The sequence below is a fragment of the Choloepus didactylus genome, chromosome 7 (assembly GCF_015220235.1).
Source record: "Choloepus didactylus isolate mChoDid1 chromosome 7, mChoDid1.pri, whole genome shotgun sequence".
Lineage (NCBI taxonomy): Eukaryota > Metazoa > Chordata > Mammalia > Pilosa > Megalonychidae > Choloepus > Choloepus didactylus.
Window position 1 is genome coordinate 119,569,717 of NC_051313.1, and position 14,921 is coordinate 119,584,637.

The 14,921-nt window shown below is 35.2% G+C and overlaps 1 protein-coding gene across 1 annotated transcript in view; it reads left to right on the top strand.

Annotated features, from left to right (window-relative positions):
* Positions 1 to 14,921, top strand: part of LOC119539878 (spore wall protein 2-like) — a 58,948-nt gene that overhangs the window by 25,605 nt on the left and 18,422 nt on the right. Inside the window, exons 10-16 of the mRNA XM_037843724.1 lie at positions 351 to 368; positions 1,857 to 1,877; positions 2,462 to 2,479; positions 3,101 to 3,118; positions 4,141 to 4,158; positions 4,933 to 4,953; positions 8,999 to 9,019. Coding sequence (XP_037699652.1) covers positions 351 to 368; positions 1,857 to 1,877; positions 2,462 to 2,479; positions 3,101 to 3,118; positions 4,141 to 4,158; positions 4,933 to 4,953; positions 8,999 to 9,019 — 135 coding nt within the window. The remainder of the gene's footprint in view (positions 1 to 350; positions 369 to 1,856; positions 1,878 to 2,461; positions 2,480 to 3,100; positions 3,119 to 4,140; positions 4,159 to 4,932; positions 4,954 to 8,998; positions 9,020 to 14,921) is intronic.

Here is a 14,921-nt window from a genome sequence, read left to right on the forward strand (position 1 = left end):
AAAAAATTAAGTTGAAATGCTTAAACAACTTACAACTTTCTTAAAAGATTTTCCACCTTCTGCCCACAATAGACAAGAATATAACGCAGCTAAAGAAATGTACCTGCTTCTGCAGAAGTCTCAGCAGATGTCCTCCAATAAAGGATACTAAAATCTGCAAAACTGGGTCAGCTCTTAAAATAAGCTTTCACTCTATTCAATTTCTTTATTCTGAGGCATCCCCCAGAAAGTGCATAAATGAAAATTTTTGTTTTAATCCAGGAAGCCTACTGTAATATCTCTGATATCATCCATGTCCAAGACAAATTGTATTTATTTATTTTTCTGGTTTTGTCTTTGTATCTCGAAAGGTTCTGAAACATCTGTCGGTAAGTTCTGTTCATCTTCTGAATTAAAGCACGGTGATTACTGGATGATATGAGTTGAGAAATTCTGTCCTAATCATTTACATTTCTTAATATCAAACAATTTAATCTTGAACTCAAAGTGATAATCATACAAATAGGCAAGTAACATAAATAAAAGTGAAATGAGAAGGGAATTTAAAGGAAAATAATTTTGCTAAGTTCTTAAATGGCTTTAACTCATGACAAAAAGTGAAGAATATAAGTTAAATGAGCCCCAGAGGGAACATTTACTTCTTTTTTCCACAAAAGTAAGAAAGTATGAAGTCATTGAATTTGGTTGAAAAAATGTGATTAGGATAATTAGAATTTAACCAAATTGAAATCCCAAATATCTAGATCACCATGGGACATTTATAGATTTTCATAGTTAAAGAACATGAACACAAAGGAAAACTGCAAAAATAAACATTAATCATTAAATAAATGCAAATTATAACCTCAGTAATTTATAATTCAGTGCTTATTAGATGAGCAGATTAAACTCAGTATTGTTGGGGTAGTAAAGAAACAAATATGTTTTTCTTCAGGTAAGTTACAAGACTTAAAAATGATTAACCAGTAGCTACATATTGGACATAACTGAAGAAAATATTACAAAAGAAAAAAATTGTGGCAAGCTATTTGTAACTGAGATAAATGTTCTGATCAAAATTTAGGAAAGTTCCTAAGTAGCTAACTATAGAGGAACAGCTTGGCTAATAATATAATAAAATCCTATATTTAATAATAGATGGCAACTGTTTTTCCCTAAATTAGGTTTTGCTGAATCAACCAGTAAATCACTTGCGTTTTTTTGTGTTTTTTTTTCTCAGTTACTGGGTCCTTTAATCTGAAGAGTCTAGAACTGGTTCCTTAGGTGTCAGGTTTTTAAATTCAGTTATGCAAAACCTGATCTTACTTTCATTAACTTTCATTCTAACTTCCAAGCATCCTCCACTCAATTTTGGTGACAATGAAAAGTCTATTAATTTTAAAAGGGGAAGATGAAACACAGGCCAAAGAATTTGGGAGCTGTACCAATTTTCTTATTCAAAATAGTGTAGAATACCTGGGATAAAGGAAGAGAAAGAAGAAAAATGAGAGAGAGAGAAAAGAGAAAATAAATACAGTAATATTAAACAACAAACCAAGGTTAAATAAGCAGAAATTTTCCAGTTTCTGAAAGGTCTCACAGGCTGGGAAGAAAAAGAGAATGACTCTGTATGTTTGTGTGTGTAGGAGTAGTTAAATATATCTTGGGTGGCTAGACACTCAAAGATTCTTTCTCATCCTAGGGCTGCATATTTTATACTCTTAATAAAGGGCTTCATTGTCTGAATTTACAATAGCAAAGAAACTGGTGTTTCTTGCATGTCATTCCAAAAGTTGGCCCAAAGGGAAAACTAACAGTGTTTAAGTCCAATAATGGGCTAATTAAATGAGCTAATGTTTACTTGTTTTCTATTTCAGAAAACGCCGTATCAGCTACCAGTAAGTTTATTATTTTATGTAAAACACTAGAATACACTGGACTAATATAGTTTGTGTAAGATTTTATTAACAGATTGTTCATTTTCAGAAGATCAAAAAGCCAATAATTTTACAGTTATTGGTGATTTTCTTGTAATTGAATCCCATCGATTTGTACTAAAAATAAACTAAGAAATGTCATTGTTGCATAGGAGAACTGGTTTGTCTACTGAAAAAAATTAGAATGCTCATATCAGGACAGAAAAAAATACCAATGTTTTAAATGAAATCAGTTGGAAGCAGGGAAAGAAAATTAGTCACAGAATTACAGGAGGTGACAGAGAGAAGGAAATAATAAAAGCAACTTCATACACAGTACAGTAAGAGTCATTAAAAGGATAGAAAATAGAAAAGAAGGGAATACAAGAATGCTTAATAAACCTATGTTACTGCTAAGACTTCCAAATTAAAAGATCACAGTAGTAATCTAGAAGCTTCATGTTCTAGGAAAACTAGAAATTGAAACAACACAAAAAGTATTTTGAGGTAGACCTAAGGTAATAGATCAAACTACTCTTCCTTATTTATTTTTGTTTGTTTTTCAGGAACTGGGAAAATGTCCAGTAAGTTACTTTTCTGTGAGTAGTGAGTGGAAAATGAAGATCTTTTGGTAGATAAGTCTGGATACGGACATAATCAACTTTGCAAATCTCAATGTTATTCTTTCACTTCCTGTGTTACCCTCATGTTAGTGAGTCTTTTTAGAGATTACTGACAATTTTCAGAAAAGCTTAAATGCACCTATTATAAAACTAAATACCACAAAACAAAACAAAACAAAAGTCTTTTTAAACCAAAATGTAGAAGGAATCTCTATAGAGATAAGAGTCATGGGTAAAGTTTTAAATACGGCAAGATCATAACACCTTCCTAAAAGATTTTAATTTTCTCTTTGCCCAGGGTATGAAAAGTAAAGTGTACAGAATAGTCTTTCTCAACAGAGGTCCTTCAAATAGAACATTAAAATGTCCAGGATTAATCAACTCTTAAAATGATCTTTTGTTAAACAAAAATGGTCTCAACTATTTTGAAATTCCCTTGACATTTCTTTTTGGAGGCACCCTCTGCATATTGCATGAGTGGCAATTTTGTTTTAACTCACAAACCTAGAGAAATATCTTTATATGATATATTTTCATGTACCAAACATTACTCAAGTCTTTATTTTTCTTTCTGTTTTAAAGGACGTGCATCATCCATCAGTAAGTTCCATTTCAAATACTAAATTCCATAGAATGTAAGCTAATTTAGCGCCCTACTGCTATTAGTGTCAACAGCGTAAAATGTCAATGCTAACATTTCTCTACCCTTTATCTGTGAGATACAGACAGATAATTGATGATACTGTGAAAGATTAAGAAACAATAATTAATAGATTTATACACTTCATGAGAAATACTATCATTATCAAACCAGTACTTGATACTGAAGCCCAAGGTGACATTCATAAGCATAAGAAAAGAGTGAAGTTAATAAGAATGTAACAAAGAGAAGGGAGATTAAATGGTATGACCTCTTGCTAGGCCCCAAAATGGTATAAACTTACTGCAAAGGGTGAGAGAGTAAAAGCTTAAATAGGATCCAGAAAAAAAATGTGGTTTGCTCTTCTACAAGAGTCAGAGAGCTCTAATCCCAACCATTCAGATCTTCTCTTAGAATACAACAGAGAAGAAATGATGTGATAGATGCTAGTGCAATTTTGGCCTACCAAAAATGTTTGTGTCAGTTTTACAGGTCAACAAGTTTCTTATTAACAAATGGTTGAATAACAAGTACAGTTAATGCACACCACAGAAAACCCAAACAGCAAACATTTGATGACATGTGTAGCCTCAATAACCATTAAATAAATTCAAATTTTAACTACTATGATATATGTCTAAATATATATTACACAAGCATAAATAAAATCAATGATGTAGTTTAAAAAAAAAGATTTCTATATATGGTTCTAGATTTTCAGGTAAGTGACAATAATTAATTTTTTATGTACTTTAATCCATATCACCAAATTGGGCATTGTTGACAACATAAAACAAAGGAAAACAAAAATAATTTCTAGGACTATATTAACAACTAAGTAAATATCATGGCTAATAACTAGAAAAGAGTTCAGATGCCTAATATAAAAGAGTGCAGATGCCTAACTGGAAGAATTGCTTGCTAAACAATAATATATTGCACTATGCAATTAGAAGTAACAATTGTTTTTTCTCTAAATTAGGATTTGTTGAACCAGCTGGTAAGTTTTTTTCTTTCTCTCAATTATTGGATCTTTTAGCTTAAATAGCAGTCTAAATTAATTCCTTCAGTTTTTTAATCATTTCTGTAGACCCTGATATTTTTAATTGCTCCCCAAGCCAATTAAAAAGCAGCCCCTGATGAATTTTTTAACAGAAAAATCAGTGACAAACAAAAATAATTAAAAAAAAAAAGTACAAAAAGACTCTAGGATTAGTCCTAAATTCTTAATCAAATAAATGGAGGGTAACTGAAAAAGACTAGGGAGAGAGTTGGAAATGACAAAGTTTGAAAAGGAAGTAAAAGGAAATAAACTGAGTTTTTGACAGTTTCTGCAAGCTCTCAAAGCACAAGGGAGGCTTGTGGAAAAGAATGAACTCACTTATAATATGCATGTATAAAAACTATGTAAATCTGAACTATTCAAATATTGTAAAAAATAAGGGATGTACAAAGTAATGAACTCATCTTTAATGAAGAGACTCAAACCAAAGTTTCTTAGCTGGCAGGGATTTTATAGAGAGAACCAATAGCAAGTGGATGAGTAGACTATGGTCTACCTAGTCTAAGAACCCAAGAACTAACAGGATTCTTTCCAGTCCTGAAACTTGTATCTGACATGCCTAATAATGGACTATGTTGCTAGAATTCACAGTAACAAATTAACTGATGCAGAAATGTTTGTGCTTCTTGAGTGTCACTTTACAAGACTCCCCAAGGAAATAAGTTGTACATGTAATAGCTGAGACAAAAAATGTTTGTGTTTTTATTTTAGGAAAACCCTCACAAATTCCTAGTAAGTACATTATCTTATTTACAATTCTACTGTTAAGTCTATTGCTATACACACAGGATTATTATTAAGTTTTATAGTTGTTACTTTTTCAGTGGAGGAAAAGCCAAGAATTCTACTGTTGTTGAAAATCATCTTGAAATGAAACCCAAATGATTTACACAAAACAGAAGTACATTGAATACCAATCAGGTCAACTGACCTGCGAATAACAACAACAACAACAAAAAAGTCTTTACTGGGGATATAAGTTGAAGCTGAGAAAGAAAAAATTAAAAATTCAAGGAAGGGGGCAATAATTGTTTTTAAATACCTTATAGAGTCCTTTAAATCATATACACAGGAACCAAAAATTGACCTGGGAACCTGGACAACAATTAAAGTGAATAAAAGAATGAAACGGAGTATACCTTTGTTTCTTCTAGAATATAAAAGTGTATAGAATATAATCAGATAAGAATGAGATTACAAATATTATAGAAAGAGAAATCCTAAAAGATAAAAGATAGATGAGGTGGGAAAACAAAACAGCAAAGTGCAAAAGAATCAAACTCTCCGTATTCTATCCTAATGGATAGAAGAAGCAAGTAGAACTACCATCAGTCCAATTCATATTAACAAAAGGAATTCTACTAAGAAAAAGCATTTTTTAAAGTAACAGATCACATTAGCTTAGATTGTTTGATAACTGAGGACCAATGGCTACAAATTGTTGGATATTCTAGACTAAACTTTATGAAAGCAGACTTCTAAATTTCCAATTATAAACCTAGAAGATTGCTATATCTATGAGAAGTCATGATCCCCTCAGTAAAAAAAAAAAAAAAAAGAAAGAAACATTTAAGAACATTGGGGAGATGACTCCGGGGGAGGAATGTAGACCCGGCATCGTGGGACGGAGAACATCTTCTTGACCAAAAGGGGGATGTGAAAGGAAATGAAATAAGCTTCAGTGGCAGAGAGATTCTAAAACGAGCCGAGAGATCACTCTGGTGGGCACTCTTACGCACACTTTAGACAACCCTTTTTTAGGTTCTAAAGAATTGGGGTAGCTGGTGGTGGATACCTGAAACTATCAAACTACAACCCAGAACCCATGAATCTCGAAGACAGTTGTATAAAAATGTAGCTTATGAGGGGTGACAATGGGATTGGGAAAGCCATAAGGACCAAACTCCACTTTGTCTAGTTTATGGATGGATGTGTAGAAAAGTAGGGGAAGGAAACAAACAGACAAAGGTACCCAGTGTTCTTTTTTACTTCAATTGCTCTTTTTCACTCTAATTATTATTCTTGTTATTTTTGTGTGTGTGCTAATGAAGGTGTCAGGGATTGATTTAGGTGATGAATGTACAACTATGTAATGGTACTGTAAACAATCGAAAGTACAATTTGTTTTGTATGACTGCGTGGTATGTGAATATATCTCAATAAAATGATGATTAAAAAAAAAGAACATTGGGGAGAGGACCAAAAGTATCTAAGATTTACTGTTGGTGGATATCATAGACATGAAGAAATCGGGCAATGTTGGTTCCAAGCCTGACAGGAGCAGAGAAACATTCACAAAGTCATGTAAACTAAATGTCTTCCCATTTTCTCCAAGTGCTGTCTGCCTCCATTCAGCATTATGGGGGAGAGTGAGAATACTAATTATATCCTATCCAAGGCCATACCTCATACCAGACCACGGCCACACTACACGCACCCCTTGCCCTACACTGAAAATTCTGAATTACAAGGTTTTATTTCTCATACATTTTTCACTTCTCCATTCAGTGCCCTTGCTCACACACCACAAGAAGGCTGAAGAGAAAAGGGCTCCAAACCTTTACCTGGAGAAACAGAAAGAAAAAAAAAAGAAAACATTTTACAAAGATATAGTTTTTAATTCTTAACTTACCCTGCGGAAGATGACATAGAAAAGTGTAGAAAAGGAGAGTAAGGTTCTAAAATTGGCTGACTCTGTTTTAGAACACCATATAACATCAGGCTTTGAGATAAAGAATTTCAAAAGAAAAGAACCAATCTAAAAAAAAAAATCAAAGATATTGCCAAATATAACCAAGTTACCAATAATACTACATTGGAAATCATTTTGGCATTATTGTTACACTGGAAATATGCATATACTTGATCTGGCAATTCCACTACCAGGTATAGATCCTATGAAATGGTACCTTATGCTGCTGCCAAATCCTGAGTCTTTTTTGAGGGGTGATGGTAGTTCTGCAGTGAAACTCAGGTTGCTCTTTGGCTTTTTCCACTACTGCCTTAGGATTCAGTCTTCTTCTGCTAAATAGCCACTCTTCCAAAGTTTTGTGGCTATATCTTCTATCCTGTTCTCTTTTTACTTGTAACCTTATGCTTTAAAAAAAAATCATAAAATTCCCTTTACTGTTGTTTTAGTGGAGTTTCAGATAACAGGTGCATGTGTCCAATCTACCATTTTTATTTTAAAGTTCCATACTTTTTTCATTAAGTATGTATTCTCAATGGCTAACCCTTTTCTGTAGTGCACAGCTGTCATTTCTTCTACCAGAGTTTAAATCACCCTAATTTTGATAAGATTGAAATATTTATAAAAAAAAGATATCTACTAATCAAGAGGAAATTGAGATAACAGTAATTTTGAAGTTTGCTTTCTCTTTCTTTACTAATATACCTGTGAGTCAAATTGTGCCTTTGACCCTTCACTGGGATGTGGGGGCTGGAAATGGAATTAATAGAACATGTTTGATATTTAATACCAAATAAATTTGGTATTGGTTTGTTCATTTTTTATATACCTGCCAGTTATTTTGGTGGCAAATCAAAGTATAGAAGATTAAATGAATGGATCTTAAGTTCTATATCTGAGGCCAGTTTTTAACTGCCTAGATACTACGAATTTAGTTCTGTATTGAGTAGAAACCAAAAGAGAGCTGGGTTGGTTATGCCAATATCAAACAAAATAGACTTTAAGTCAAAAACAGTTATGAGGGACAAGGATGGTCATTATAAAGGGGACAATTCAACAGAAAATGTAACAGTTATAAATATATATGCACCTAACAGCAGAGCCCCAAAATAAATGAAGCAAATACAAACAAGTAGACTAGAGTTTACTAGGAAATGGGGGACAGGGAGAGTGGGGAGTTATTGCTTAGCAGGTACAGTTTCTCTTTGGGTTGATGAAAAACTTTTGGACATAGTGGTAATGGTTGCACAACACTGTGAATTTAATTAATGCCACCAAATTGTAACTTAAAAATGATTACATTGCCAAATTTTAGTATTATTTATTTTGCCACCAAAAAAAAAAAAAAAAGAGAGAGCAAGCATTGCTTAAGTTAAATCAATGCAATTACTGCTTAACATGACTGATTGCTTTACTAGACTGTTCAGTCTTTGGAGGAGACATCATGTGTTATGTCTAGAACATAGTAGACATTTGCTGAATAAATGTTTTATAACTGGAAGAAAAATAACTCCTTTCACTTCTGCAAAGCTTATGAAGGTATAAAGATGCAAAGTTAAACAAACATGGATTCCAATACCAGATTACCTTTATTTGATCAGTGACTGCAAATAAATTAATAATATTCTCTGCCTCACAGAATATTAAGACAGCTTAACAGAAGACAAAGAGATAAAGGATGCTTATTTCACTCGACTTGGTATGAGAAAGTCAAGGAAAGCCTGATGTCTAAAGAGTGTTCACTGTCTTAAATGAACTTAAATGGAAATTTAAAGACACAGAAAAACATACTGCATAGATAACCATTGAAGTATGGTCTCTTGGGATTTGGTGCTTCAGGTACAAATCCAGACTCCATCATTTAATACATTTCTGATCTTGGATAGCCTATGCCCACTTCTTTCATGGATGAAAAGGAGATAATAATATCCACCTCAAAAGGACTTCTATGGGATTAAAATAGTTAAATCACTGGAACAATTCCTGGGCAAGTGATAATCAATTAGTTATAGCAAGCTGTTGCAATTATTTGTATTCACAAAAATATTTTTAAAACTTTAATCTTCATTTATTTCTTTTTTATTATAGAAAGAGACAAGAGAGGCAAACGTAAGTTCCTTTCCCTTGTCTCCACTACAGAATCATTTCACTTATTTTTTACATTTTTTTTTATTCAGGAATTTGTAAGTTTATAGAAAAATCATGCATAAAATACAGGGTCTCCATACACTACCCTATTATTAACACTTTGCATTGGTATGGTAATGTGTTACAATTGATGAAAGCACATTTTATAATTGTACTATTAACTATATAGTCCATGGTTTAACTTAGGGGTCACTGTTTGTATTATGCAGTTCCATGGATTTTTGAGTATTTTTATTCTAGTGACATTTATATAATCTAAAATTTCCACTTTTAACCACATTCAAATATGTAATTCAGTGCTATTAATTTTATTCACAATACTGTGCAACCATCACCACCATCCATTACCAAAATTTTCCACCCATCCTAAACAGTAACTCTGCACATTTTAAGCCTTAACTTCCTATTCCCTATTCCACCCCTAGACTCTGACTCCATGTGTTTGCTTCTTCTAATTATTTTATATCAGTGCGATCATGTAATAATTTTCCTTTTGTGTCTGGCTTATTTCACTCAACTTTATTTCTTCAAGTCTTATCCATATTGTCGTATGTTATCAGAACTTCATTCCTTTTTGGTGCTGAATAATACCCCATTTGTGTGTAAATGCCACATTTTGTTTATCCATTCATTGGTTGATGGACACTTGGGTCTCTTTGACCATTTGGCTTTAAACATCAGTATGCAAATATTTGTTCAAGTCCCTGCTTTCTATTTTGGGGGGTATATACATAGAAGTTCCCCTTCAATGAAAAGTCCCAGATATAAGTTTCTCACTTAGCAGGGATGTCACAGAGGGGCTCCCACAGCAAGTGGTACAAGACTAAAGAGTCCACCACAGTTCTCTCCAATCTTGCACACCCCATAAAGAACTATCTTGCCAGAACTACAGCACTAAAATAACCAGTGCTGAGGTGGTTATGCTTCTTGGGTATTATTTTATAGATTCCACATTGGAAGGGTAAAAGGAGGAAAGTATGTGGTTTAATAATAAGTTAAAAAATCATCATTTGTTTGTGTTTGTATTTCAACAACAGTTGCAAACCTACTGATAAGTACATTATTTTATTTATAACTTTACTGCTCAATGACTCCTATAGTGTGTGGGACTTCTAAATTTGAAGGCTGTCATTGTCAGGTGGGTGAAAGTTAATAATTTTGCTGAGTTATTGATAATTATCTTGAAACTAAATTTCACTGATTCGTACAAAGAATAAGCTGAAAACCTGGTCATTGTATCAAGTCAGCTGACGTGCCAAAACACAAAAGAATATTCTTCAGGAGGGAGAAGGGGGAATATTCAAAGAATTTAAATGAATTGAGTTTAAATGAATTGAGTTTAAATGAACTGAATTAAATGAAATGAGTTGAAGTTGGGAAAGGAAGAAAAATAATAAAGAAAATTAATAAATTTTATACCTAGCCCCCCAAAGTAAGTCAGAAGCCTAGACAACAGATGAAATGAATTAAAAAAAAAAACAAAAACTAGCTACACCTGTGTTTCTCCTAGACTAACAAAATTGATAGGAGATAATTGAAAAGGAACAACATTTTAAATGAAAAATAAAAGTGCACAGGGTAAGAAGACGGAAACAACATAGTTTAACAAAATCAAACTGACTTTAATCATTTCATTTTGGATATAAAAGCAAATAGGGGAATAGTACCCTCAACCTAATTCATACAAATGAAATGACCTGTAAATAAGAAAAAGTAATTAAAATCTCATTTAGATATTGTGATAAATGAGGATGAAAAGACTAAAAATTATCATACATGCAAAATTCAAAATTTCACATCAACATAGATATATTTGCAAATGCCTTGAGAAGCCATAAGCCCTGGAGTATAGCAACTTAAAAGACTACAGGATGAGGAAACAACCTTTTGGCTAGAAACATCAGATTTTGTAGACAATGATATTTTCTACGACCTAGAAGTCAGTCAATACCTAGCTCCTACTCTGACTCAGAAATAAAAATATTCAGAAAAGCAACAAAACAACCTCCAATACCCTTAGAATTTAATCTCCCTCTTATGCCCCTTGTGGGGCTAGAAGGTGACAGAACAAAGAAGTGTACAGGGCCTATTTATGAAGGACATGATACATTATGGTGTAAATTTGAGCCTTACAAAAAAAACTATTAAAAGCACATGATCGAGGAGGCGGGGCAAGATGGCAGACTGGTGAGCTGTATGTTTTAGTTACTCCTCCAGGAAAGTAGGTAAAAAGCCAGGAACTGCGTGGACTGGACACCACAGAGCAATCTGTCTTTGGGCATACTTCATACAACACTCATGAAAACGTGGAACTGCTGAGATCAGCGAAATCTGTAAGTTTTTGCGGCCAGGGGACCCGCGCCCCTCCCTGCCAGGCTCAGTCCCGGGGGAGGAGGGGCTGTCAGCTCCAGGAAGGAGAAGGGAGAATTGCAGTGGCTGCTCTTACCGGAAACTCATTCTACTGATTCAAACTCCAACCATAGATAGACTGAGGCCAGACACCAGAGACTCTGAGAGCAGCCAGCCCAGCAGTGAGGAGACAGGCATAGAAAAAAAACAACACGAAAAACTCCAAAATAAAAGCAGAGGATTTTTGGAGTTCTGGTGAACACAGAAAGGGGAAGGGCGGAGATCAGGCCTTGAGGCGCATATGCAAATCCCGAAGCAAGGCTGATCTCTCTGCCCTGGGCACTTTTCCTTAATGGCCCTGGTTGCTTTGTCTATTAGCATTTCAATAACCCATTAGATCTCTGAGGAGGGCCGTTTTTTTTTTTTTTTTTTTTTTTTAAATCCTTTTTGCTTTTTCTAAAACAATTACTCTAAGAAGCTCAATACAGAAAGCTTCAAAGAATTGAAATTTGGGCACGTCAAGTCAAGAGCAGAACTAAGAGAGCTCTGAGACAAAAGGCAATAATCCAGTGGCTGAGAAAATTCACTAAACAACACAACTTCCCAAGAAAAGGGGGGTGTCCGCTCACAGCCACCATCCTGGTGGACAGGAAACACTCCTGCCCATCGCCAGCCCCATAGCCCAGAGCTGCCCCAGACAACCCAGTGTGACGGAAGTGCTTCAAATAACAGGCACACACCACAAAACTGGGCGTGGACATTAGCCTTCCCTGCAACCTCAGCTGAATGTCCCAGAGCTGGGAAGGGGGAGCAGTGTGAATTAACAGAGCCCCATTCAGCCATCATTTGAGCAGACTGGGAGCCTCCCAACACAGCCCAGCAGCCCAGAACTGCCCTGGGGGGACGGCACTCACCTGCGACATAGCACAGTCATCCCTCAACAGAGGACCCGGGGTGCACAGCCTGGAAGAGGGGCCCACTTGCAAGTCTCAGGAGCCATACGCCAATACCAAAGACTTGTGGGTCAGTGGCAGAGACAAACTGTGGCAGGTCTGAACTGAAGGATTAGACTATTGCAGTAGCTTTAAAACTCTAGGATCATCAGGGAGATTTGATTGTTAGGGCCACCCCCCCTCCCCGACTGCCCAGAAACACGCCCCACATACAGGGCAGGCAACACCAACTACACACGCAAGCTTGGGACACCAATTGGGCCCCACAAGACTCACTCCCCCACTCACCAAAAAGGCTGAGCAGGGGAGATCTGGCTTGTGGAGAACAGGTGTCTCGTGGATGCCACCTGCTGGTTAGTTAGAGAAAGTGTACTCCACGAAGCTGTAGATCTGATAAATTAGAGATAAGGACTTCAACTGGTCTACAAACCCTAAAAGAACCCTATCAAGGTCAGCAAATGCCACGAGGCCAAAAACAACAGAAAATTATAAAGCATATGAAAAAACCAGACGATATGGATAACCCAAGCCCAAGCACCCAAATCAAAAGACCAGAAGAGACACACCTAGAGCAGCTACTCAAAGAACTAAAGATGAACAATGAGACCCTAGTACGGGATATGAAGGAAATCAAGAAGACCCTAGAAGAGCATAAAGAAGACATTGCAAGACTAAATAAAAAAATGGATGATCTTATGGAAATTAAAGAAACTGTTGACCAAATTAAAAAGATTCTGGACACTCATAGTACAAGACTAGAGGAAGTTGAACAACGAATCAGTGACCTGGAAGATGACAGAATGGAAAATGAAAACATAAAAGAAAGAATGGGGAAAAAAATTGAAAAACTCGAAATGGACCTCAGGGATATGATAGATAATATGAAACGTCCGAATATAAGACTCATTGGTGTCCCAGAAGGGGAAGAAAAGGGTAAAGGTCTAGGAAGAGTATTCAAAGAAATTGTTGGGGAAAACTTCCCAAATCTTCTAAACAACATAAATACACAAATCATAAATGCTCAGCGAACTCCAAATAGAATAAATCCAAAAAAACCCACTCCGAGACATATACTGATCACACTGTCAAACATAGAAGAGAAGGAGCAAGTTCTGAAAGCAGCAAGAGAAAAGCAATTCACCACATACAAAGGAAACAGCATAAGACTAAGTAGTGACTACTCAGCAGCCACCATGGAGGCGAGAAGGCAGTGGCACGATATATTTAAAATTCTGAGTGAGAGGAATTTCCAGCCAAGAATACTTTATCCAGCAAAGCTCTCCTTCAAATTTGAGGGAGAGCTTAAATTTTTCACAGACAAAGAAATGCTGAGAGAATTTGCTAACAAGAGACCTGCCCTACTGGAGATACTAAAGGGAGCCCTACAGACAGAGAAACAAAGACAGGACAGAGAGACTTGGAGAAAGGTTCAGTACTAAAGAGATTCGGTATGGGTACAATAAAGGATATTAATAGAGAGAGGGAAAAATATGGCAAACATAATCCAAAGGATAAGATGGCCGATTCAAGAAATGCCTTCACGGTTTTAACGTTGAATGTAAATGGATTAAACTCCCCAATTAAAAGATATAGATTCGCAGAATGGATCAAAAAAAATGAACCATCAATATGTTGCATACAAGAGACTCATCTTAGACACAGGGACACAAAGAAACTGAAAGTGAAAGGATGGAAAAAAATATTTCATGCAAGCTACAGCCAAAAGAAAGCAGGTGTAGCAATATTAATCTCAGATAAAATAGACTTCAAATGCAGGGATGTTTTGAGAGACAAAGAAGGCCACTACATACTAATAAAAGGGGCAATTCAGCAAGAAGAAATAACAATCGTAAATGTCTATGCACCCAATCAAGGTGCCACAAAATACATGAGAGAAACATTGGCAAAACTAAAGGAAGCAATTGATGTTTCCACAATAATTGTGGGAGACTTCAACACATCACTCTCTCCTATAGATAGATCAACCAGACAGAAGACCAATAAGGAAATTGAAAACCTAAACAATCTGATAAATGAATTAGATTTAACAGACATATACAGGACATTACATCCCAAATCAACAGGATACACATACTTTTCTAGTGCTCACGGAACTTTCTCCAGAATAGATCATATGCTGGGACATAAAACAAGCCTCAATAAATTTAAAAAGATTGAAATTATTCAAAGCACATTCTCTGACCACAATGGAATACAATTAGAAGTCAATAACCATCAGAGACTTAGAAAATTCACAAATACCTGGAGGTTAAACAACACACTCCTAAACAATCAGTGGGTTAAAGAAGAAATAGCAAGAGAAATTGCTAAATATATAGAGACGAATGAAAATGAGAACACAACATACCAAAACCTATGGGATGCAGCAAAAGCAGTGCTAAGGGGGAAATTTATAGCACTAAACGCATATATTAAAAAGGAAGAAAGAGCCAAAATCAAAGAACTAATGGATCAACTGAAGAAGCTAGAAAATGAACAGCAAACCAATCCTAAACCAAGTACAAGAAAAGAAATAACAAGGATTAAAGCAGAAATAAATG